The 25985-nt window shown below is 30.6% G+C and overlaps 2 protein-coding genes and 1 pseudogene across 3 annotated transcripts; 2 read left to right on the forward strand and 1 right to left on the reverse strand.

Moving 5' to 3' along the window:
- The first annotated feature begins 5418 nt into the window (after positions 1-5418).
- On the forward strand, positions 5419-6952 carry LOC137806506 (two-component response regulator ORR5). Of its 2 annotated transcripts, none has more exons than XM_068606667.1 (5): positions 5419-5772; positions 5894-5982; positions 6082-6162; positions 6280-6350; positions 6435-6952. In XM_068606667.1, the coding sequence occupies exons 1-5, from the start codon at positions 5610-5612 to the stop codon at positions 6694-6696; spliced, it is 666 nt and encodes a 221-aa protein (XP_068462768.1). In that variant the 5' UTR covers positions 5419-5609; the 3' UTR covers positions 6697-6952. The 2 variants fall into 2 exon arrangements, with proteins under 2 accessions (XP_068462768.1, XP_068462769.1); XM_068606668.1 differs by having other exon boundaries at positions 5442-5772; positions 6085-6162.
- Positions 6953-19306: 12354 nt separating this feature from the next.
- On the reverse strand, positions 19307-20745 carry LOC150028653 (uncharacterized). Its single transcript, XM_090299826.1, has 2 exons — positions 19740-20745; positions 19307-19431 (listed from the first exon to the last, which is right to left on the reverse strand). Exons 1-2 carry the CDS (start codon positions 20743-20745, stop codon positions 19307-19309), a joined length of 1131 nt encoding a protein of 376 aa, XP_090155952.1.
- Positions 20746-23267: 2522 nt separating this feature from the next.
- On the forward strand, positions 23268-25692 carry LOC150028654 (uncharacterized; annotated as a pseudogene).
- Positions 25693-25985: the final 293 nt, after the last annotated feature.

Below are 25985 nucleotides of genomic sequence, written 5' to 3' on the forward strand. Positions count from 1 at the left end.
GACTTTTGTCCGGTTATACTGAAGTCGTGCTAAGTTGGCACGACTTCTGCCCTGTCATACTGAAGTCGTGTCAACTTGGCACGACTTCTGTCTTGTCATACTGAATAAATTTTTTTCTATGTATTTATTCATTCATAACACTCTTAGAATATTCATTTTCTTTATCTATGTATTTATTCATTCATAACACTCTTAGAACATTCATTTTTTTTATCTATGTATTTATTCATTCAATTCAAACATGATCAATACACAATTATCCAATTTTTTGTTCTTTAAAACTAACACTCTTAGCAAATTATGTATCAAATTAATTTTTAACATTACATAACTTACTACCCAATATATAAACAATAAAATAAAATAAAAAACAAAATTATGACGTGTCGTGCCAAGTTGGCACGACTTCAGTATGACAGAGCATAAGTCATTCCAAGTTGACACGACTTCAGTATGACAAGGTAGAAGTCGTGTCAAGTTGGCACGACTTCAGGATGACATGGCAAAGTTGTGTATAATTGGGACGATTTGTGCATATGAAGTCGTGCCGAATTGGCACAACTTACCTAAATTTGTAATTTTTTTTAAACGGATCCCATTTTGGTAAAAAGCAGAAAAATAACCCCATGATGGTTAAAAACCCTATAAGATGTCTCTGTGAATTAAGGAAGGAAGATGTATTTAAAGTATCTTTAACCTTGAATCATGCAGGAGTATCGGGCTACCAGAAAAAGCCCCCAGTCGAGGGTTAAGGAACCTCATTTCGATTCTCACAAATGATACCAATGTTTCAACCTCAAATTCGTTGAAATGACATCACTAAAGTCAATTACCACATTCGAGGTATTGTCTTATTTAAAATTCAAAACTCTGTCACAGTTCTTATCCTTAAAACGTGCTTTAAAAATTAAAAAATATATATATTTAAAATGTCATTAAACTTCACAGGAATATGAGACTCTTAAACAAACACTAAAATTTATATTATAATTATAAAAAGTATGTATATAAAAAACAATTATAGAAATAAATTATTTTTATTAACTTTTGTATTCTCTAGTAGTTTTTTAGATATAGTAAAAGTAATAAAATAATATTTATCAAGTTTAAAAGAATAAAAAAAATGTACATAAAAATAATTATAAAACATAAAAGGTAAAATCTTAATATTTACAAGAAAATCTTTTTATCAATATATATATATATATAATAATGATAAGTTTCTGGTTACAGTTTCATATGATTTAAAGTTATGATACTGCTTTGTGTACAAACAAATCTATCTCATATTAGTATATATTTAATATATTATCTAGGATAAAATACAATTTTAGTCTCTTTATGATTTTATAATCCAAAAATTTTCCTTTCTTAATTTGAAATAGAGGCATCTAATTTTTCTGTTTTACAAAATCAACGACTTTAGCCAAAAATAATTTAAATTAAAAGTTTGACATACAAGATATTATAGTCTACATAAAACATTTTTAAGTAGTATTTTCTTACCATTATATTTGATTTGTTGCAAAAATAAAAAATAATTATGTAATTACGAAAAAACTAATATTAAAGTAATCTTAATCATCCTAAAACAAATAAATAGGACAATAACTAGAGCGTCTCATACATGAACAAATATTAATTTTAACTTTGATAATTTTAATAAAATTTTATTTTTTTAAAATGAAAAATAAATATGTCTATTTCTGAAAAAAAATTTAACTTTTAATCTTAAAATGACAAATTATATTTATAATTGTTTCAAAATAAACTATTACATGACTCTGGAATAATAAAGAAAAAGGACAGTACACGTGGCAAAATATGGATGCTAACGCTTCAACGATTCACGATACACGCTCTCCTCGGCCCTCGGAGTTCTCGTTAAAACGTTACGTATAATTAACTTAAACAATATTATTATTTCTTTTAAAAATAATAGAATCAGTAAAAATATATCGTCCAAAAATTTCAAGATTACCTTCTTTAATATACATTAATGTATAATTAAATAAATCTGAAAATTCAACTAGTTTTAAGAAAAACAATTTAAGCAATTATTTCACAAGAATAACAAATATAATAGTTTATTAACTTGAATCACACACTTTAATCACCTAAAAAGGGATCAATTATGTTCAATTTTATAAGAATAAATTACTGGTCGGAATCATTTTCGATACAAAATCAAAATTACTTTTGAGAAAAAGTTTTATATTTTTAACTCGTAAGTTATTTGACGAACATGATTTTTTTTTCTTAAAAATCATGCAATCTGAAAAAAAAACTACACAGGCGACACAAACCACACCTTTTAAGAAAATAAAGAAAAAAAAAACTCTCGTAGATTTTTCAAGAATGATGAGATATGCAATAGTTTAATAGTTCTACAAAAAAAAAAAAAAAAAGCAAAAGTATCGCCGGTAAAAGCGGTTGTTAAGTTTGTTCCAGTTGAGGAAGCTGCTAGGATTTGACGGCGCAGTTTTGAAAAGCATTGACCTCGGGTCAACCTACCCGGCCAATCACTGTGCGGCACGTCATATCTTTTCACATCTAAGTATTGACCAAAATCTCTCATTCACACTCGATATATAGGGTTCCCACTAACCATCACAATAATAATAATAATAATAAAAATAAAATAAAGTTGTTGTGACACAGAGAGATCTTACTAGGAAGTGGATTTGAGAATCTCATCTCCTTCTCTAAACACTATAAAATTAAAAGAAGAAGAAAAAGGGACACTAAAGATTTTGTGATTTCCAGAGAGATTGGCTTTTGCAAAAGGGACTTTATTTTATAGACGGATATTAGCTGATACATGGAATACAAAATCTTTCATTCATAATTACATTATTTTTTAAAATTAATTTTTTATAGATAACTTTTTAAGCTCATAATAAAATGAAATGTATGTAATAGTTATATATATATATATATATATATATATAATGTTTATGTCTAAGATCATAATCTATGTACTTGCTTAAATTGCTTGTTAAGTAGTATTTTTTAACAAAATTTAACATTTAGAGTACTTGACTTTATATTCCACATATAGTTATTTTACATTAAGTAAGGTTAAATATGTTTTTTATCCATGTTTTCATACGAAATTAGTTTTTATCCTTTTTTTTTTATGTAGCAATTTTTTTTTAAGTGTAGATTAGGATGTTAAAATCTTTTATGATGATTGATCACAGAAGTGGATGTTATAATATTATAGTAAAGTTCATGTTAGAAATTCATTTATTACTTAAAAAAACATTGATAAAGATTCATTCCAATAGTTTCCTAACTACTAGTATTCATGAGGTCTAAAATTTGAACGATGGACGAAAATCAATCTTGTTTTATAATATAGGAACGAAAAACATATTTAACCCTATTAAGTAACATTGTTTTAAGAATATTCCTTCCATGATTACTTTTGAGTTGTTCATCTTAATTTTATGAGTCTTACAACAACTACATATGTTCAAACATTTTATAAAATTTAATCTAGCGATAGAATGGTTAAAGTGGGTGTTTAACTTAATTTTACAAGTTCTAAAAAAAGTTAATATTAATACTTAAAAGTATTTTTCATAATTCTTCTTATTCAAAACATAATGCTTGAATAATTTGTTTATATAACTAAATATCAATGTTTATATAAACAACATAAGAACTATTGGTAATCATTTTATTTGTTTAACAAAATTTATTTATTTAAAAATCGAGGGGTTGGATGAAATTTATTTAAGTGGAAATTTAAGAGTTTTATTCGTTAAAAAATTAAAAAGTTGTTTGATGAGCATACCTTTGGTTGAGTGAGGAGAATAATGACTGAACAAATTTATACATGTGCTTAAATGCTAACATTATTTACATTTCACTAAATCATTATATTTTACCATAGTTGAATATTATTAAATTGTGATAAATGATGAATTGAAATTTATTAGTATTTATTTTTATGAAGAATTGTATGATTGAATAAGTATATGTTTGAAATGAAAACAATTGAATTTAAAAACTTGGGATGATATGTGAATATTTTTCGTAGTGTGAGGTATTAAGTGTATGCACATATGTTAAAGAGATCTTTTACTTCATAAATAATTTAAGTCATATAAATTAATACATTAGGTGATGAAAAATTAAAATTGAGTTTATCATATCATCGTAACACATATTTAAGTCAGAAAACTGAATCATAATACATGTCAAATTGTGAGTATGAATATATTTTAAACATATATATCCTGATTGACCAAAACCAAGATTAGGAAATTGAGAAGCTATGTAGGTCAGGTGTACGTCTTTGATAAAGTATATTTAATACATGACTTTTTTAGAAGGTATCAATAAATATTCTTTAATATATATTTTTTTATAGTATAGATCTATGTGTGATATAGATTTGGGGTGTGATTGAAAGGAGATATTTTCTTATAATATAAATGTAATGAGTAAAAATATATCCAATTCAATATATATGTATAATCATATATACATGATTAATTTATTTTTGATAATTTATCCTTGTATTTATCATTAATATTTCAACATGAATTTAATTAATTTTATTGATGGATGTCAGAAGTATTTTCTTTCTTTTGGAAATGAATATATTTGTGAGGTTTTTTTTTTTGAAAAACTATAAAATTGTAAACCCTATGTTACACAATCAATTATAGAATAATCTTTTGTTTAACATTTTAACATATGATTATACGAGTTATTTATCTTAAATTTAGGAGTTTTATAATGCCACTTAAATTTAAGCACTTTATACAAAAAAAAATCTTTAATGCTAAGATTACTAATTAATGTTTTAGTGCTTAATTTAGTTTTATGATATTACAATCAACTTAATATTAATATTTGAAATATTTTTTCATTAATGTCTCTCTTTTCAACACACAAAAGTGTAAGCAACATGTACAAACAATGGTATAATAATAACTTCGAATTCTATACCCCAATTATAATTTTTATTAAACAACGTTGTTTTATTTGAATAAAGTTCTGCAAGCAAGCATTCTAAAAATGACGTAATACAAAATTCAAGAACGATAATATGCGTAATTACATATAAATAAATGATACTAGTGTAAAAATATGTTATACTTTCCAATTCAATTTTTATTAATTATTTACAAATGAATATTATAATAATATCGTTTATTCAAAAAGTATTTTCAGCTTCGGTATCTATAATTTTAAATGTAACGACAAAAAACTAATAAATAAATTTCTTTTTAAAATTCGAATAAAGGTAGAGATTATATACATGATTTACAATATTAAACAATGACAATTTTAGTAAAAAAATTACCTTTTTCCTTTTTGAATTGTTGATCTAAATTTTTTATTATCCTTGAACAAGTATGGAGATTTTTTATTTCCCTTGTGAAGATTTCTATAAATGTTACACAGAAAATGGTGACGTGACCTGATATAATGGATAGATTGACAGAAGAACATATCATGTTACATTATTATATTACACTAAGCTGTATTTAAGATCTAAGCAAGCACCCGCGTCACGTTCAGGATTCCTTCGTCTCTGTCTTTGTCTCTCTCTCTCTCTCTGTTTGTTTTTCCTCTGGTCGAAGCAAGAGATGGACTCCAACACTCTCGTTTCATGGCCGAGGATGTCAGAAAACATCGAGGCTTTTGGTCTTTCACCCAAGAAATCCGAACAGGTTCATGTTTTAGCAGTTGATGACAGCCTCGTTGATCGCAAAGTCATCGAACGCTTGCTCAAAGTCCTAGCTTACAAAGGTTAATTCTCTCAAATAATTAAATGAAAAACAAAATTTTTGTTGATTCGCTTCATAAAAATCTTCACTTTATCAGTGTTCGTTGTGAAATATTAAAGCTTTTTTCTTGTGTTAAATTGCAGTTACTGCTGTGGATAGTGGGCTGAGAGCACTACAATTGCTTGGACTATTGGACGAGCAGAAAATTCCCTCTGAAGCTAATGGTTTTGCTGTATGTACCATTCGGATCAGTTCCATTTTCCATAAAAAGAAAAATTGCCATAAGAATGAAACCATAATGTTCTAATCTGGGTTGTGATATTTTCCTTAGCAGGGTTTAAAGGTGGATCTAATCATCACAGACTACTGTATGCCTGGAATGACAGGTTATGAATTACTGAAGAAAATCAAGGTTAGAGAATTTAAACAATGTTTCTTCAATTTTCCACATTATTATAAATTTATAATAATAATACTCTTACTATAAAGATATAAGAATTGGTTCTCTAAAAGGGTAAACATGGAACAGGAATCGTCCACTTTCAAGGAAACTCCTGTGGTGATTATGTCCTCTGAAAACGTTTTGCCACGCATAGACAGGTACCATTTTGTTTGAGTGTTTAGTGTTGAATTGGTTAAAGAAAAAGTGGTGAAAAAGATTTTGAATTTTAAGAAATTGTGCAGATGTTTGGAGGAGGGTGCAGAGGATTTCATAGTTAAGCCAGTGAAGTTATCTGACGTGAAGCGTTTGAAGGATTACATGGCAACGAAGGAGGCTAAGGTTGAAGGCCAAGACAGGGAAGGGATCCACAAAAGGAAGCTATTAGACGCTTCTGATGTGTCGTCATCATCACCACCGTCTACTTCCTCCTCATCACTTCCACCATCTTCACCCTCAGTCATTGACTCTCCAATCAGACGGCTTAAAATGACCAGCACTGATTGATATATATATATATTTATATATACTCAGAAATTTCCGTTTTTCTTTTCTTATTCCTCTAAACACTACAGCTGCAATGTCCATTTCTATGTTAGTGTTTTATTTGTTGTATGGTTTCCTCTTTTAGGGTTTATCTGCAATTACCTTCCCGTTAACTGTAACGGTTTTTGTTGCGCTGCCCTATTCTTATCTTTTACTAAGTTACTTTAATTGTTTACATGAAGGTTGGTTAATAAAGTTACTCAGTTATTAGTGTAAATGGTTTACTCATCACGTTATTGTTTCTTCGTTTTCCAAAAGGGTAAAACCAAAACTGAAGAAAGAGATTAAGCTCTAAGTGGGAACAAGTGTAGAAAGGGGAGAAGAAACATGAAATATTGTTGGTTAGATAAAAATGATGTGAAAGGGATGGAATTGGAAAATGTTGAGTGGCAGAAGACATTGAGAATGAAAGTAATTTGATGAAATGGAGAATGAAAAAGGAAAGAAAGAGGTAAAAATGTGATGTGAATTATTTGATAATGAGATAAGGTGAGTGGGATGGAAATGAAGTTGTTGGTATGAAGAATAAGGCAAAAATGGGGATGTGAAATGGGTGTGTTTTGAAGTGTCTGCATAAGAAAGAGGATAGGAAAGTGTAGTGGGGTCAGAGGGGGTTCTGTATTTGTGTAGTTGTCTCCAATGGAGGAGAGTTCTCTGCCATAAACCGTTTGCTATGCTATGTTACCAAACCTTGCCCATGTGGAATTGGAATATTTGGTCATTGCTGCTGGACCAGGGTGATGATCTAAAGAGAGTAGGGGACACACACACCATCTTCTACGTTTGCTTCTTTAATTTTAACCTTTTTCCAATCTCTTATCTCTTTTTGGCATCATCACTTTCCCAACCACATGCCACAATTACTTCTCTCTTTCACCACCTCATTTTTTAACTCATTGTTAAAAACAGAAAAAGCATTGCCACATGAACCAAGTCTTCATGTTTCTACTGCTGCTCATCTTCTTTTGGCTTTCTCTCTTCTGTGCTACCCTACATTAGATTGTGTTTTTTTGGGTCTATTCATTCTCACCAAGCTAAATAACCCTTATCAAAGTTAGTCAAGATTCCTATGATTACCACCTTCTCACGTCACCCAATTGAAGCCTTATCATATCAGAAATTTTTGCTACCCTCCTAACTTTTCTTAGACTTCATCCACTTCTGATAAGGTAAGAATAGTGCAATATCCATAATTCTATTTTAATATATCAGAGTCCTCTTAAGTTCTACTGTAATATTCATTAAGGTGGTTTTAGAAATTCAAGCAAAAAGTTCATATCAGATAAAATAAGAATGTAGAACAAGAATGTGGAACACAAAGTGTATTTTAAAGAGAAAAATAAATTGAAGGAAGAAAATGGAATCTGTTTTCCAGCAAGAAATTGAGGGAAGTAAAAGAATGAATGATATATGAGTTGATGGGTTGGGCCTGTGTAATTAGGAGTGAAGAAATAAGAAGCTTTATGCTGGGCATCAATGTTGTATGAGCAGCATGGTCCCATAATACAGTAGTCTGAATCCAAAGTTTAAATTTAATTATGGTTGGGAAGTTCATGATACGTAAAATCTGCTATGTTTTGTTTGATTCTGCTTCCATCAAACATATGGACCTCTTAATATCTGTCAATTTTTCATTATTGGAGACGAAAGTTTGCTAATGGATCATCTATAGATTCTCTTGTCGCTTTCATTTCGAAAACCATTTATGCCTTAACTATAGGTTAGGTAAAATTACAGAAATTATTCTCATCAAAACTTGCCTAATCAAAATATTCATCACAGTCATTTTGGATTCACCAATTAATTTACATACCTATCAATGGATCTTTTCAACGAATATTTAGGAGTATCAAGTATATACTAAAATTTTAAAATATTTTTATTTATATATTAATATTTATATACGTAACAAAATTTAATGTTGTATATTTTTTTTTACTATATTATAAATATAAAATATTTATTACTTTAATTAATAACAAAATTTTCAAAAGAATCGGAGACTTTAATTAAGTTTTTCGTTTTAACAATATTTTCTCATTTATAAACATATTTTTCTTAAACTTTGTTTGTTTCTGGTTATTCATTGTATACAAATTCTGCTTGTTAATTTCCATTAATTCCTGTGCATTTGTGAGTGAAGAAATGTGCTGAAATAACTTTTTTTTCATCTCACTTGTACTCAAAGATTTCTAAAGAAAGCCACATTATTATCTAATATAGAAATAATTTTAAATACATTATATTTTTTAAATGAAATATTTTATCAATAATATTGTAATATATATATATATTACAATAATAATAATAAATTAAAACCAATAATAATAAATATAAATATAAATTACATATTTAATTAATTAAAATAAATTTATTAAATAATAATATTAATACTAATAAAAAGTTAATTTTAATTTGATTTCATGATTTTTTTAATGTATTTATAATAAAAATAAAATAATTCAATAAAAATAAATATTTTTCACGCTAAATATTTTAATTAACTTAAATCTATATAAACAAATATCTCATATTTTATTATTCAAATATTTTTAAAGATAAAAATAAATTTGTAAACTTACATTTTATACATTTTAAAAAATTTAAAATTTTCTTCAAAACCATCATACCATTCACCAATTTCAATAAATTCTCCTCATAACTCCACTTTAACCTACCTTAATCCAAACAAATTCAATTTCTTTAATTTTTTTCTTCATTTTCTCAAATATTTTTCCAATTCAAACACAACCTTACACCTGGAATTGCCTACACAAATTCTCCATTAGAAAACGTGGAATGGTTATCAAAGGAAATGTCCCATCGCCACGAGGTGTCACCGTTTTCCCCTTGTAACCTCGTTTCCCCCACCTCCTTTTCATCATCACAATGCAACAAAAATGGGAATATCTTTTTTAATTGTTTCATTCTTTCCTTTATAAACACTTTTACCTTTATGTTATTACAGAAAAATAACTTTATTACTCTACTTTATAATTTAATTATGTATGTTAGAACTTTGTTAAATTTAGAAATATATATATTAAGTTATTTAGTTCATTTTAGATATTTAGAAACCTTTAAGTGGATATATGTTTAAAAGTTACAATATTTTATCCCTTAGTTATAAAACAACATTTATTTATTCAATATATTTGACGCTTTTGTAGAATACATAGCGATTCATTCGTGAATGTTGTAAAAATATTTCGTGAATTCTTACATAAATGTATATATAATAATTAATATATTATCACTAATAATATATTTATTTCAAGTTTCATTTGCAATTATTTATTCCAAGTACAATATTTTCATTTCATTCTGTCCATTGCACAAAAAATAGCCCCACACTTTAATAGTTATAGTATGTAGATGTGACTTAGGAAATGATTATATATTTTTTAATTCATCTAAATTATTATAAATTATAAATCATTTTTCTTTTTACTATGAATGTATGTAATATTTTAGATGGTGAATACATGTCATTCTTACATAACTTTATTAAACTTATTGTATACTATTTAGTTTTTTTTTTGAATTTATTACTGTTTTTTTTTAAAAAAATAACTTAATTTAAATCGCTAAAATAACTAGTTTGTAGTTTCAAATTTTTTTATAATAGAAAAACTAATATATATATATATATATATATTAATATTAATGTTGCATATATTTGCAAATGAGAAGTAATTGATCACATTGATAATTAAAAAAAATGTAATAAATGTTATTAATTAAATTTTGAGTATTGATTTATCTTTTAGATTATCCCACTTAGTTTTTATGGAAGTGGTTGATTTTGTTGAGATGAAACTTTATATTTGATCGTATTCTTCCACAATTAAATTAAAACAATTTTAGTATTGATTGATTAACTCGGTGTTACCTTTAAAAATAATGATAGTATATATAGCATTCTTATATTTTTATCATATCTAATAATATATATATATAACTCTTTAATACAATGTTTTAAAATATATCTCTCTTCATAAGGATTTTAAATATTTACAAAAGATTAAAAATAAAATATTTAAAATAAAATAAACATTTTTTTATCCTCTAGCTTCTTAGTGAAGAATTCTATCACATGTAACATCATTTGCTCCCATGTAAATACACGATCGTCATAGATTAAAGAAAACAAACACAAAACAAAGCACATAGGTAAGTTAACTATTTTTAAAACTTCTAATATAATTATAACTTTAAATATCAACATAAAACCATCAATTATCATACATTTTCATATACTATCAAGTGTCTATCATAATTCTTCATGTTAAACTTCTACTGACTCATAACACATAAACACTTGACTCTACTTCTAGAAGACTCGTGTATTGAAATTAACATCCTGAGACTTGCACATGTCATACTACTTGTTGTGAATCCACACAGTCATGCACATAAACATCTCAATATCTCATCATCTCATATCTCATATGACAAGATAAATTCATATGACCTGAAAGATCATATTATATTTCAAACCGTAGACAAAGTTATATGAACCTCCTTCGACTCTTACCAACTGAATAACTTCATCTATGTGATTCCATTATATCAATAGAGTCAGAATCGTCTCATTACGGGCCTAACAAATCAATACACCTTAACAACAATCTCATCACGACCTAACAAATCAATACACCCTAACAACAATCTCGGCACAGTATTTCCTTTCTTGAAAATACTATGTCATGATTACACTTTCACACCATTCCATACTTCGTGTAACACATCAATACACCATTCACTCACATCACATTTTAAACTTTTCTAAAAATCCTAATATATCTTAAAAATCACTTAAACCCATAACTAAGTTCCTTTAATCATATTTTAAATAAAATTTAGTGTGAGCAAAAAATGAACCAATGTGCACCCAAGATTTTTTGCTTGACCAAAAAATTTACTCATTTACTTTTCTACTGACGAGTTAATAGTTGTAATTCATTTTTCATTTCTCTTGTCTTTAGTTTACGCTACAATTTACTTTCATGTGTTTAACATTTTGTCATTTACATTCTCAAGTGGTTAGAGAGTCCATCAGACGATAATTTAAATCTAGTCTTTATTTTACTTTAGTTTTCTTTTTTATTTTGCATTCTATTAAGGAAATAATAATTATCAAATTATATGTAATTATTGTATGCAATATTGTACGATATTGTACCCAATTATATGCAATTAATTTAATAATGATAAAATCTCATGATTAGTATCATACTTAATTAGATTGTAATTTGGAGAGACAAACTCCCTATATATATTTCCTATACATGAAGTGATGTAATCATACACATAAGAATAAGAAACATCTCTTCTTCTTACCATTTTTTATCATTTTCTTATATGGTATCAGAGCACCGATCTTGGTGCCCTGACAGCCTCTCCATTTTTATCCCCTAAATAAAATATCATGTTTGGCAAAGAAGGCATCGGTAACGAGTCCGATAGAAAACTCGTACAAGGCTTCAGTGCCGAGCAAATTCAGCAATTGGCAAAAGCTATTTACTCGCTCAACAATAACGGTAAAAGTGACACGTTTGTTAGCTCTGCAGGTCTGCTTGTCCATAACTCCTCTTCTAATTCTGCTTTTACGAAACCATGGATTTTGGATAGCGGAGCAACCGATCACATTGCATCTGATTCACAATTTTTCACACACACTTCATCATCATTTATTTCAAATGTTAATCTGCCCACAGGCTCAACTGTGCCCATCTCATCTACGGGCACAATTAAATTCAATGACAAAATCACTCTCAAAGATGTTCTTTGTATTCCTTCTTTTAATTTAAATCTCATGTCCGTTAGTAAGATAACCAATTCACTAAATTGTTGTGTCATTTTTACTCCACATGGTTGCGTTTTACAGGACTTGACTACGGGGAGGATGATTGGCTCGGCACGCAGGCTTATACTACATGTCTCCTCTTCCAAACCAAGCCCACGCATCTCAAATATCGACCGACCCTGATTTATGGCACAAGCGCCTCAGACATCCTTCTCAGGCGTGTCTACAACTTGTATCATCTTTACTACCTATCCCTATCAGTAAAAATCTCATTCCCATTCATAATAATTGTAGTATAGTATTTGTCCCAAAGTTAAAAAGACAAGGCTACCGTTTCCTTTAAGCACAATAAAATCTCATTCTCCATTTAATTTATTGCATTGTGACATTTTGGGTCCTCATAAAACCCCAACTCATTTTGGAAAACGTTTTTTTTCTCACTATAGTCGATGACTATACTAGATGTACTTGGCTATTTCTTATGAATCACAAATCTGAAACCCAACATCTCTTAGAGTCATTCATTACATTTGCACAAAATCAATTTCAGGCATCTATTAAAATCATCCGCGTTGACAACGAACTGGAATTTATTTCAATGTATGATTTTTTTCTCAAAAAAGGTATTGAATGTCAACGCACTTGCGTCTACACTCCTCAACAAAATGGAGTAGTAGAACGCAAACATAGACACATTTTAAACACAGCACGAGCCCTCCTATTTCAGTCCAATTTATCATTAGAATTTTGGGGAGAATGCGTTTTAACCGCCACATATATCATTAATCGCTTGCCATCACCTTTACTAAAAAATAAATCACCTTTTGAGCTACTATATAATCAACCACCTTCACTTTCTCACCTAAAAACTTTTGGTTGTCTCTATTATGCAACTGTTGTTTCACCTAAGCAAAAATTTGATCCGCGCGCCCGAAAATGCATCTTCATTGGTTATCCTCATAGTAAAAAAGCATACAAATTATTTGATATAGATGCAAAAACTTTTTTTACAAGTCGGGATGTCATCTTCCATGAAAGTGTTTTCCCATTCTGCCAACAGTCACAAACACAATCCTCACCTCCATTACAAGGTATTTTTCCCACTATTGACATTGACTTACCCACTCCTGTCCAACATTCACTCGATCAACCTTCTTCTCTTACTCATCACAATGCACCTGAACCTCCATCAAACCAACATTCTTCACCTACTCGTCACAATACACCTGAACCTCCATCAAACCAACCCTCTTCTCCTACACGTCACAATGCACCTGAACCTCCATCAAACCAACCTTCTTCTCCTACTCGTCATAATACACCTGAACCTCCAGTAGACCAACCTTCTTCTCCCATGCCAAGAAGTCTAGCACCCATTACCAAACCTTCTCCAACTGACCTTCCTGTTCGACGATCCAGCACATCAACCCTGCCTTCCTGGCTTCAAGACTACGTAACGGGATCCCAAGCCAATCATTCGACCACTGCCCAAGACCGACAGAATGGAACCAGGTATCCTATGCATCATTTTCTTTCTAATTCACGATTTTCTTCTACACATAGTGCATATCTTGCTAACATCACAACCACCAAAGAACCTCACACTTATGCTCAAGCTATGCTTGATCCAAATTGGCAAAAAGCAATGGACGAAGAGCTTTCCGCCTTGCAGCTAAATCAAACGTGGACCTTGACACCGTTACCCGCTGGGCAGAAACCCATCGGATGCAAATGGGTCTATAAAATAAAGTACAACTCAGATGGTAGCGTCGACAGATATAAGGCGCACCTTGTCGCAAAGGGGTACACTCAGATTGAAGGTGTCGACTATTCTGAAACTTTTTCACCAACAGCAAAATTAACAACTTTGAGGTGTCTCCTTACCATTGCAGCAGCCAGAAATTGGTTTACTCACCAGCTAGATGTGCAAAATGCCTTCTTACATGGCACATTGCATGAAATTATTTACATGAACTTGTCACTGGGCATCATCGACAGGGGGAGAACGTTGTATGTCGACTCAACAAATTCCTTTATGGTCTCAAACAAGCATCTCGAACATGGTTTTCAACATTTTCTCATGTGATTAAATCTGTAGGATTTCAACAGTCCAAGACAGATTACTCCCTATTCAGAAGACATAATAACTCATCATTTACTGCCCTTTTGATTTATGTGGATGCTATTCTTTTGGCAGGAAATGATTTGACAGAAACTCAGCGTGTTAAAGATTGTCTATTACAACAATTTCGCATTAAAGATCTTGAAGACCTAAAATATTTTTTAGGGATTGAATTTTCCCGTTCCAAAGCTGGTATTTATATGTCCCAAAGAAAATATACGCTTGATATTTTGCAGGATACGGGACAATAATTTCCAATGGAACAATACCTAAAACTCACACCAGACGATGAAGAGTTATTAAAGGATCCAGTCAAATACAGGCGACTCGTGGGACGACTGATATACCTCACGGTTACTCGGCCTGACATAGCATTTTCGATTCGGACCCTAAGTCAATATATACAGGATCCACGGAAACCTCGTTGGGATGCCGCAATTCGAGTCCTAAAGTACATCAAAGGGTCACCAAAACAAGGATTGCTATTGCCATCCGAAAACAATCTGACATTGACAGCTTATTGCGACTCAGACTGGGGAGGTTGTCAGACAACTCGGAGATCAGTATATAGGTATTGCATTTTTTTTTCTTCTATTATCTCATGGAAGTAAAAAAACAGACAAACGTATCAAGATCATCAGCGGAAGCAAAATACCGCGATGGCCAATACTTGTTTGGAGATAGTTTGGTTGCGATATCTGTTGCAGGATTTAAAGGTGTCATGTAACTTGCCAGCTCAACTTTTCTGTGACAATCAAGCGGCATTACATATAACAGCAAATACAGTATTTCATGAACGCACAAAACATATTGAGATAGACTGTCACATTACAAGCTAGGATAATCAGTCCTTCATATGTACCGACATAGTATCAGCTCGCAGATATTTTTACGAAGGCACTGGGCAATGAACGATTTTTGACGCTACGACACAAGTTTGGGGTTCATGATCTTCACCTACCAACTTGAGGGGAGTATTAAGGAAATAATAATTATCAAGTTATATTGGTAGTATTAAGGAAATAATAATTATCAAGTTATATGCAATTATTGTATGCAATATTGTACGATATTGTACCCAACTATATACAATTAATTTAATTTAATAATGATAGAATCTCATTATTAGTATCTTACTTAATTAGATTGTAATTTGGAGAGAGAAATTCCCTATATATTTCCTATACATGAAGTGATGTAATCATACACATAAGATAATAAGAAACATATCTTCTTCTTACCATTTTTTATCATTTTCTTATACATTCCAATTTTAATTCCTTTCTTTCCCCATTTTTAATTTGTGTAAGGAGAATGTGAACAATGTAAATATAACACAAGTGATGCATCTTTAAAATTCGACCTAGGTTATACCTAAACCACATTAAGAAAAAATTTAACTTTATTTTGAAAATCTGACCCGAGTGAAGGTTTATCGGTCATCTTTTAATGCGAATATCCACACTCAATATAAAAACATCATAATGAAATATCTTGAATTAGGAGGAACTATTTTCCTAGAAGAAAAATACACATTGATCTTATGAAAGTTACTTTTTTAGAATTTTACAAAACTAAAAAATAATCCAAAATTATAGGAAAAATATTTAAATTTAAATATATAATAACAAATCTTGTCAGAGAGCATGTTTTTGGATAGATTTTGGCGTAGCCAATTCGGAGTTTCAAAACATCATATTGAATTTTACATAAAGAACTAAATCAAATGAAAAAAAAAATGTTTGTTACTCATCTTGCTTTTATTTAAAAAGTAAGAAGTTCAGAAATTGTAAAATTTCCATAGAAATATCAATTTGCTTAATTGAGCTGACTCTGGCACCAAAAAGTTGACAAAATAAACTAATAATAGATACAGAAACATCAAGGTGTGCTTCGTTCATTGACTCTGGCATCAATAACATTGACAAAATGAAGTAATTAGTAAGATTTTTGTTCAACCAAATCCAAATTGGGAAAGGAGAAGACAAACTTATCTACATAAGACACAAAGGTTGCTTTCTTAATAATTGTCAAATTTATGATTCCATCTGTTTATTTCAGTTAAACGGTGCATTCATATTCTTCTGTAAATACAAAAAGCATTGGAAGGTTAAGCAAATTCCATCTCTATCCACTGTCTTTATCATAGACCAAACCTACAATTTAATCCTTCTAATTGGGTTAGTAATTTGCTTAAGACAAAAAGTGGGAGGGGTTAAATTAATTAATCATAAGAACACTCTAATCTCATTCTATGAATAAAATATTCAAGTGGAATCAATATACACAAAAATGTCTCAGCATATTCCATTCACATATACAATAATCAGTGAAGAATATTATCTTCATATTCCTTCTCCATCTAACTCTTGAGTTTAACTTAATAAATTAATAAATTACCATTATTAGGAGAATTAATTATAACATTTAAACATATTTCAACTGTCTAAATAATTATTAAAGTTGAATTATTATATTTTAAGAATTTATTATAAATTGTAACATTGAAAGTAAAATTTAAAAGAGTGTGTTTGACATAAGAGAATGTTAAAATGACATGAAAAAATATGTTCTAAAATGATAAAGCTTGAAAAGTTAATAAATATATTAATTTTTAAAATAAACAAAAAAATATCCTACAAAAAGTATACCTGAAAAGAATAGGGTATTTTCGAACAAACTTTCTAACACTAAATCAAAGAAGTAAAACAATTATTAACAAAGTAAAGAATATTATATGACCATTTTTTGAAGGTGCAAACAAAATCATAATTATTTTATGAATATGGAAGTTGTCATTACCTAAACGTGAAAGTGGTCCTTGCCTACTCACGCGTAAGAAAGCTATTTTGATTTGGAGTGACAAATCAACCAACTTTACCAATTTATCAAAATTACGTAAAATATATGTAGATTAACCATTATTTACTATTGAACTAATAAAAAATAATGTTTTTCTCAAATTGTCTAACCAGAAAATTCAAAATTCAATTGCCCGAACAATTTTCATTGCTTTGTTTGTAAACTTTAGTTTGACATACACAAAATTTAACAATTTGATAAGTACTATAGAAAAAAAATGTATTAAACCTCAAAAATAATAAAAATTAAGGATCTCTCAATGAACTTAACTTTCCAAAAGAGAACAATACTCACTACAAGGAAATAACAATTTAGTCACCGAATTTAGCGACCGAAAATTAGTGGTCGCAATTTGCAACTGAAATAGCCACCAAATACCCGTAGTGTCAAATCTGTGACCGAAATAGCGACCGAATGAATTATTTATTATGTTAGTTAGTTTTGCGACCGAATCCGCGACCAAACATGAGAGTGACAAAACCATTGGTCGCTAAAGTGGTGGCTGTTTTGAATAACTTAGGAAAAATATATCCGCGACCGAATTAACGACCGAATATGTTTATTTTTTAGTCACTGATGTTATTTCGGTCGCTAAATTTTCTTGCTTTTTTCTACCACCGAATTAGCGACCGAATATTCTTACTTTTTAGCCACCGATTTTCTTTTGGTCGCTAAATATAAATGTTTATTTTTGCCACCGAATCAGCCACCAAATTTATTTATGTTTTAGCCACCGATTTTGTTTCGGTCGCTAGATATAATTGTTTATTTTTATCCTTGAATTAGCCATCAAATACGTTTATTTTGTAGCCACCGAATTTCTTTTGGTCGCTAAATATAATTATTTATTTTACTAGTACTATTAATAATAATAATAATTCATTTTTATTTTTAAAAAATTATACAAGGATTACAGACACTTTAAATATTAATGAGTACTTATCCCTTTAAAAAATAATTAGTTGTATTACTAATTTCTTTTTCTATTTAAAAAATATGTGTCAATTATATTTATAATTTCTTAAATTTAAATAAAATTTATTAAATATTGTATTTATAATAGCAGCTCAAATAAAAATTCTAAATAAAATTACATAACACAATATTATTATTAATAAAATTAATCCTTTTAAAAAAATAGATTACACTAAATAATTAAACTTAAATAAAATGATTTCTTTAAAATAACTTTAATTTTTAAAAATAAATATATTTTCCAAATTAAATTATAAATAATTTTTTAATTATTAATTTCTTTTATTAATAACAGTTTTATCACTTGTTTCTAAATTATTTTTGTTTAATTAAAAATTATTAACGTATCTGCGTTAGAAATTATAAAATGTATTATTATGAAAAATAATTAATTGATTAAAATATCCACATTTACTATAATGAATATTTAAATACTTATTTAATAATTATTTTTTAATTTTATATAAATTTTACATTTTTTAATATTATTTATGAAGAGGTGGCTTCAGTAAAAAATAATGTGATAATTAGATAAAATTTGGGATTTGTTTTTTTTAAGCTTCAAAGTTATTTTGAAGTTGCAGATGCTTTTAGGGCACTAAATACCCAAAATTGGTCTGTGGTGTAAGCAAAGGTGGGGAGGAAGCTGCAAGGTGGTCGAAGGAGGAGGAAATTGTGGGTGGTGGTCGTGGTACGAACAGAGGCGAACGGAGGTGCGAGTGGAGGCGAACGGAGGTGCGAGCGGAGGCGAACGGAAACGGAGGCGAACGAAGGTATTTGATTGCTTAAATAGTATGTATCACTCATTGACAATACAGTTTTACCTTACCTGAATATTCTTCAACAGAATTGCTTGCATTTGTATCCAATTTAATAACCTCTTTGAGAAATTTAGGTCCTTCCACTTTGTTAAGCCGTTTCCTGATACCTTTTTCCATTTCTTTTCCCATGTTGGTGGAACTGGAATCTTTTCTATGTTTGATAGTTTTGGAAGAGGATATTTCTCCTCTCAGTTTTGTTAACTCTTTTGGAAGAACTAGAATATAGGTACTTTTTTTCTGATTGTTGGTATAGAGTACATTGAGGTTTCATTAGTGCAATGTGAGATAAATCAACAAACTGCTTGGAACTGGTATCATTGAAATGATGCACATGAATTGCTTCCATTTGCATCCAGTTTAATAACCTCTTTGAGAAATTTAGGTCCTTCCACTTTGTTAAGCCGTTTCCTGATACCTTTTTCCATTTCTTTTCCCATGTTGGTGGAACTGGAATCTTTTCTATGTTTGATAGTTTTAGAAGAGGATATTTCTCCTCTCAGTTTTGTTAACTCTTTTGGAAGAACTGGAATATAGGTACTTTTTTCTGATTGTTGGTATAGAGTACATTGAGGTTTCATTAGTGCAATGTGAGATAAATCAACAAACTGCTTGGAACTAGTATCATTGAAATGATGCACATGAAGCTTAGAATCTTTGACAAAACTCTCCTTCAAAATACCTTTGAAATGCATAGTGTCAAGAGTTTCACTCTGGGCTCTTTGTTCTGGATTAACCCTTTCAGGTATAGAATCATTCTTTCTGACCTTTGACATATCTATCTCACCATCCAACAGTTTTTGCTTAACAGCTGCAAATGATTTTGAGGGGCCTTCTTCTAAACGCATCAGCTTGAAAACTAGGCTAGGTCCTCTTTCAATCTTTGAAGCTATTACGGATAAAGAAGGATCAGAAAGACTGTTGTTAGTCCTGACCCCAGAACATTGGCTTGTGCTTATAGAAAAAGTTTCTGGACCTGAATCAAATCCTTCAGTGGTCTCTGGAAACATGTTTTGCCTAACCAAGCTCTCCTTAATCACCTTCTTGAGTTCCTCTTTGCAGTTACTTGAAGAACCACCTGCAGAAGGCCGTGGTCTTTGAAACCCCTTTGCATTACTTTGTTCCCCAAATGGATTAGCTTGCCTTCTGCCAATCTTGCTTCCATCAATTCTGTCTCTTTCTGATTTCTTAGTATGTTTTCTCCCAAAAAGAGTTGTATGCTGTGAGGCCTCCTCTTGCAACTTGCGTATCATGCTTAGAGAATCTTGCAGATCAAGAGCTCCTTTTAAAATACCTTTTGCAATATCTTCGGACTTTCCTAGGTCCGAAGACTTGTCTGCATCTTGAAAAGAGTCAAAACCAAAAATTAAATTGGATAAAGTACTGGGTTTAGATCCCAGATATGGTACCTTAACAAATATCATCACCAAACTTAATTAATGAGCGTTATTACTTATTAGTTTCATTGTTTAAGATCTCACAGGCACAGTCCTCATATTGCATGCATATGCTCTAGGCCGTTTGGGTGAATTATTATTTGCAGTGTTTTAGGCTTTTAGTAGTTTTGAGCAAGTCTGCCTTATATAAGTTGTAATCTTATGTTCTCAACTGTAGCTGTATTGTGTTGCTCTGTTTCGAGTAAAAGATCTTCTTTCAATGTATGTGTGTTGGCTCAACAAGCTCCTTCCACCCAAACCATAAGGGGAGGTGGGATTGGACAGATTTTGCTGTCAGTTTTTAGATATTTGTCTCATTTTTAAAACTATTTTTTGCCTTATTTTATCTCTTATCTACGGTTTCAGAGGTAATAAATATGAATTGTTTTATTTTAAATTTATGAGTTGCATTGTCTTTTTCACTCAATAAAATCAAAGTTTTAACAAACCAACAATAGTTTAAATATTCAATAGGTAGTTTAGTAAAAGGTGTAATTGAAGTTATATAATAAATTTATCAATTCTTATAAATTATTTCAAGCAATAGACATTCTACAACAGGAGAGCACCTTATTATTCTTTTTCTACAGATTTCTAGGGAAATAACGCAAAACTAAAAAATAATCTCTTTTATTAACTTCTCTCTAATTAATTATAGCCTTTCCTCTTATTTCACTTTCATGCAAGATATGTGTATGTATAAAGTATTTAAAAATATACGATATTTGAGAATATGATAATATTAAATATATATAAATAAAGTAAAAAAAAATGTCTCTTTCAAATAGCCAAACAAACAAAAAGGAAAGGAATATTAGTAAAGAGGAAATATTACTGACATATTTTTTAATATAGCTTTGCTATTCATCACAATTTGTTTTCCTAGCTTTTTTACTTGTGTTTCTGTTTTTAAACTGATCTCATCTCCCTTTAATCAACTTTCCTAATTTCACTGCTTTAACTGGCCAATGGACAGCCTTCAATGTAGAGGTAAAATAACCCCAGAGCTCAGTTTCATAATCTCTCGTCCTAGTCGAGATTGCTAGTCAAAGCCAGTTACAACACATATAAGAAACACTCCAAAAACAATGCTTGTAGATCAACAACTGATTGGTTCCAAATATATTGTTTACAAAATCTAAAAAACTAACAAAAAGTGTGAATAAACCTGGACCAAGAAAGACAAGGGTAGTGCAAAACCAATCCTCTCTCTAATATAGAAGCTCGACATTTACAATTAACATTCCCAATACTGGGACACATTTTAGAAAAATATTATTTGAGGTAAATAAAAAGCTCAACAAAACACTTCATTTTGTATAATAAAAAGCCAAATGGCCGCGGAAGAACAGGGTGAAAACACATGACTAATGGAGAGAATAAATCATTATGATCAATGAAATTGGTGTTGGATTTCATTTCTGGTTTTGTTCCACCTTCGCTCGAATCTTCTGCTCCAAAACAGATATCTCAGTTTCAAGGTTGAACATCCTATTCAAAGCATGCATGTTCTCCAGTGTCTCACTAAGAGTCCGAGTGTCATTCCCATCGCACCATAAATGTTGCATTGGACCAAGAAGCAACTTATTCACTATACCCCGACTAAGATCATCCACAACCCTCCGATTTTTTTTTTAGGTATATCATCACCCATCTTAGTTAAGCATCTCTCAAGCTCAGCGAGCCTGATTCTTTCCGCATAAGCCCGCAATTTTTTAATTGTAGGGACAGTTTCCAGCGAGTCCCTCCAAGCTTCGAATTGCTTAGATTCTTCAGCAATGATTGTCTGTGCTTCCATTGCTTTTCTTAGGCGATCCTCTTTATGGGCAGCCACAACCTCTTTAAGGTCATCAACATTGTAAACTCACTCATTATTTCGATTACTTTTAATTTTTATGCATACCATTTTTAATCTGTTAGTCTCAATGTTTAAATTCATAGAAATTAAAAGAGATTACAATAGTATGTATAAGACTAAAAATATGATCTTTACATGAGACTAAAATGTAAAGTTTGTTCAACTATAGGGACCAAATTAATGGTTGAACTTTAAAAAATAAAAGGTAAAAGATTTTTCCCTCTGTTCTAAACTTGCCTCTGCATTCATTTTCTTAGTTTGTAGTTTCTTCTTTCTTATTCTTTTGTATGATATCGGGATGAAACTGTTGGCAATATGGCTAATCAATGGTTGATTATATCTCACTTTGTATTAGTTTTCCATGATGGTGACTAAACCTTTATTATTAGGCTGAAGCTAGTTTTACTTATTTAAATGATCTTTTGATTCAATATGACATTCTTCATCTCTCTTGTCTACAGGAAAAATATATATAGCAGCAGCTCTATATAAATAATAGAACCTCCTCCGAAGATCAGTCACAAAGTGAACCAACAAAGGTATGCTTCTCTTCCTGTCAACCCAATACTTTCATATTTGCATCTATTTTTTACTTTCTCCATTCAGTGTCCTGTTTTCTCTCTCCTAAAACAAGTGTATACATCAAGAATTTGTTGTAGTCAGATTGCATTAATGGAAATCCCCGAAGGTAGAAAGTGGATGTATAAAAGATTGGACAGAAACAAACATTTGACAGAGGAATTTAGAGAAGGAGTGTATGAGTTCCTACAATATGTTATTAGTCAAGAAAAGTTTCAAGAACAAGGTGAAATGTTAAGATGTCCTTGTATTAAATGTAGTTGTAAAGTTTTCAAGTATGTTGATCAAGTTGGGTGGGATCTTTATCAAGAGGGATTCATGCCTAATTATTATTGGTGGACAAATCATGGTGAAGAATTACCACAATCCCCCCCAGTGGATGTTGCCAGTTCATGTTATGGAACTTGTGAACAAAGAGAAGAATTAGGTCGTTTCCATAAAATGATAATGGATCATGTGGGGCCCTCAAATGCACATTGCATGCAACCAGAGAGTGTTATTGGATCTGAGTACATGGAGGAAAATCCTGATCTTGAAACTCGAAATTTTTTTAACATGCTTGCTGCTGCACAAGCACCCTTGTGGGAAGGATGCGAGAATCACTCAGAATTGTCAACTTCTTTGGAAGCTCTAAGCTTGAAATCTGATTATAATATGTCTGAAGGATGTTTCAATAGAATGGTCCAACTTATGGGGGAGACTATGTCCAAAGATCATCGAATGGTTAATAATTTTTTCCAAGCTAAGAAGTTAGTGGAAAAATTGGGTTTGGGTTGTACGAAAATTGATTGTTGTCCAAAAGGATGCATGTTGTATTATAGGGAACATTGTCATAAAAGTATAACTAATTGCTTTATTTGTGGAATGGAGCGATATAAGACAGTCACTAGGAGGGGAATTGAAAAGAAAATTGCTATTAAGAAAATGTGGTACTTTCCCATCATTCCTAGACTTAGAAGGTTATACTCTTCAATGGCAACTGCACCTCACATGAGATGTCATAGTGAGAATCAAAGGGACCCGTCTATTTTGTCTCATCCATCTGATGGAGAAACTTGGAAGCATTTTGATAGAATGCATCCAGATTTTAGTCAAGACCCAAGAAATGTCAGATTAGGTTTATGTGCAGATGGGTTTAATCCTTTTGGTCAATATGGAAAAAGTTATTCTTGTTGGCCAGTTATCCTAACCCCATACAACCTTCCGCCTTCCATGTGCATGAAGAGAGAGTTTATGTTTTTGACAATATGTTTTGAACATAGTTTTTCACTTGCAAATGGACCTTCCAATGTAATCTCATGAATCATCAAGCAAAAATATGATGAACCCAGTCCCACTTGGAAGAAGGTTCGTCTTGAGCTTAGAGATAGATGGTTTGGAGAGTTCAAGGTAATTTGAGTTATGATTACATTTAAAATGATATTTTATTTTTCTACAATGTTTTTTTTCTAATTTATTTTACATGCAGAAAGAGTATAGGTGGGATATGGAACAAGACCAACTCATTAGATCCATTTTTGATACAAAAGCCTCCCGTATCTTTAAAAATGCCTTGAGTAAAGTTAGGCATGGTCAAGATAAGGGGACCTGGATTCCACAACTTGTTCGAGCAACCTTGGACCAGCATTGGAGTTCTACAGAATTCCAGAACAAGAGTGCTATTGCCAAGGCAAATCGGGCTGTTGAGAAGGGAGCCTCAACCTACTGTGGTGGTTCCATATCTACCGCAGCTCACTTTGAGAAAATGGTAATATTATTATATTTCTTCTCTTTCTATATTTAATTTAAATACAATCTATTATATCTTTTTATTGAATTTATGTAGACTAAAGAGCTTGAACGATAACCAACTGCTTGGGAGGTTGTAGAGAGAACAAAGAAATTGAAGACTGGACAATGGGTTAATGACAAGACTCGCGACCTTGCGGTATGTTTAAAATTTGTTATAGTTTAATTTTTACTATATGTTTTCTTCGCAATAATCAATTTGACTTCATTTTTAGGAGAAATATAAGAAACGTCGAGAAGAAGCCCAACAACAGCAAATGCTTGAAAGCGCATCTTCGCAAAACTCTCATGTTGCCTCTATTGATGACAATGAAATATATATCGATGTTGTTGGAAGTGAAAATAAAAAAGGGAATGTCTATGGTCTTGGTGTATTGAGCAAAAGGTTTAATAGTTCAACAAGTGCTCACTCTGCTGCAAGTCAAGCTCCAGTAGTCCATCAAATAGAAGAAATGCGTGAGATTATTCAAAAGCTAAATGATGAACTTATGACAAAACGTGTCAAGGAGCGAACACTTGAAGAAAAGATGGAGCTATTGATGAAAACTCATGAAGAGCAAAGTGAACACATGCATAAACAAGATGAGAGGATGCAACTCATCCTACAACACATTCAAATGAATAATCCCGCATCAGGCTCTTCAGATCCTACTATCAGTGGACATCATAAAGGAGACCAGAGTAGAGATGACAGTTCAGAAGAAGATTAGTTATATGTTGAATTATATCATAGATTTGACTCTTTTAACTAGTTTTCCACAGTTTTAGTTGTGTAGTATGATTTACCTTTAATTTGAGCACAACTTCTTCTTAAACTATGTATTTGAAGTTCATTACAATTTAGTTTGATTGAATTTTGAGTATCTCTATAAGCAGGTCTGAATTTTTTTATAAAATGGTCAAAATACCATTTTAAATAGGTATTAATAATACAAATAAAAATAGCCACCGAAATTGATTTGGTGGCTATTTAGCCACCGAAATCAAATCTGTCGCTGTAGAA

Source organism: Phaseolus vulgaris, chromosome 3 (genome assembly GCF_051622355.1).
Source record: "Phaseolus vulgaris cultivar YP4 chromosome 3, ASM5162235v1, whole genome shotgun sequence".
NCBI classification, from domain to species: domain Eukaryota; kingdom Viridiplantae; phylum Streptophyta; class Magnoliopsida; order Fabales; family Fabaceae; genus Phaseolus; species Phaseolus vulgaris.

What these genes read in the sequence shown, in the direction of transcription:
- LOC137806506 (XM_068606667.1), top strand. Translation starts at nt 5,610, where the DNA reads ATGGACTCCAACACTCTCGTTTCATGGCCGAGGATGTCAGAAAACATC. An exon ending in CAAAGTCCTAGCTTACAAAG is followed by an intron (nt 5,773 to 5,893) that starts GTTAATTCTCTC and finishes GTTAAATTGCAG; the next exon opens with TTACTGCTGTGGATAGTGGG. An exon ending in GTTTTGCCACGCATAGACAG is followed by an intron (nt 6,351 to 6,434) that starts GTACCATTTTGT and finishes GAAATTGTGCAG; the next exon opens with ATGTTTGGAGGAGGGTGCAG.
- LOC150028653 (XM_090299826.1), bottom strand. Translation starts at nt 20,745, where the DNA reads ATGATATTTGTTAAGGTACCATATCTGGGATCTAAACCCAGTACTTTA. An exon ending in GGGAAAAGAAATGGAAAAAG is followed by an intron (nt 19,432 to 19,739) that starts GTATCAGGAAAC and finishes AAATGGAAAAAG; the next exon opens with GTATCAGGAAACGGCTTAAC.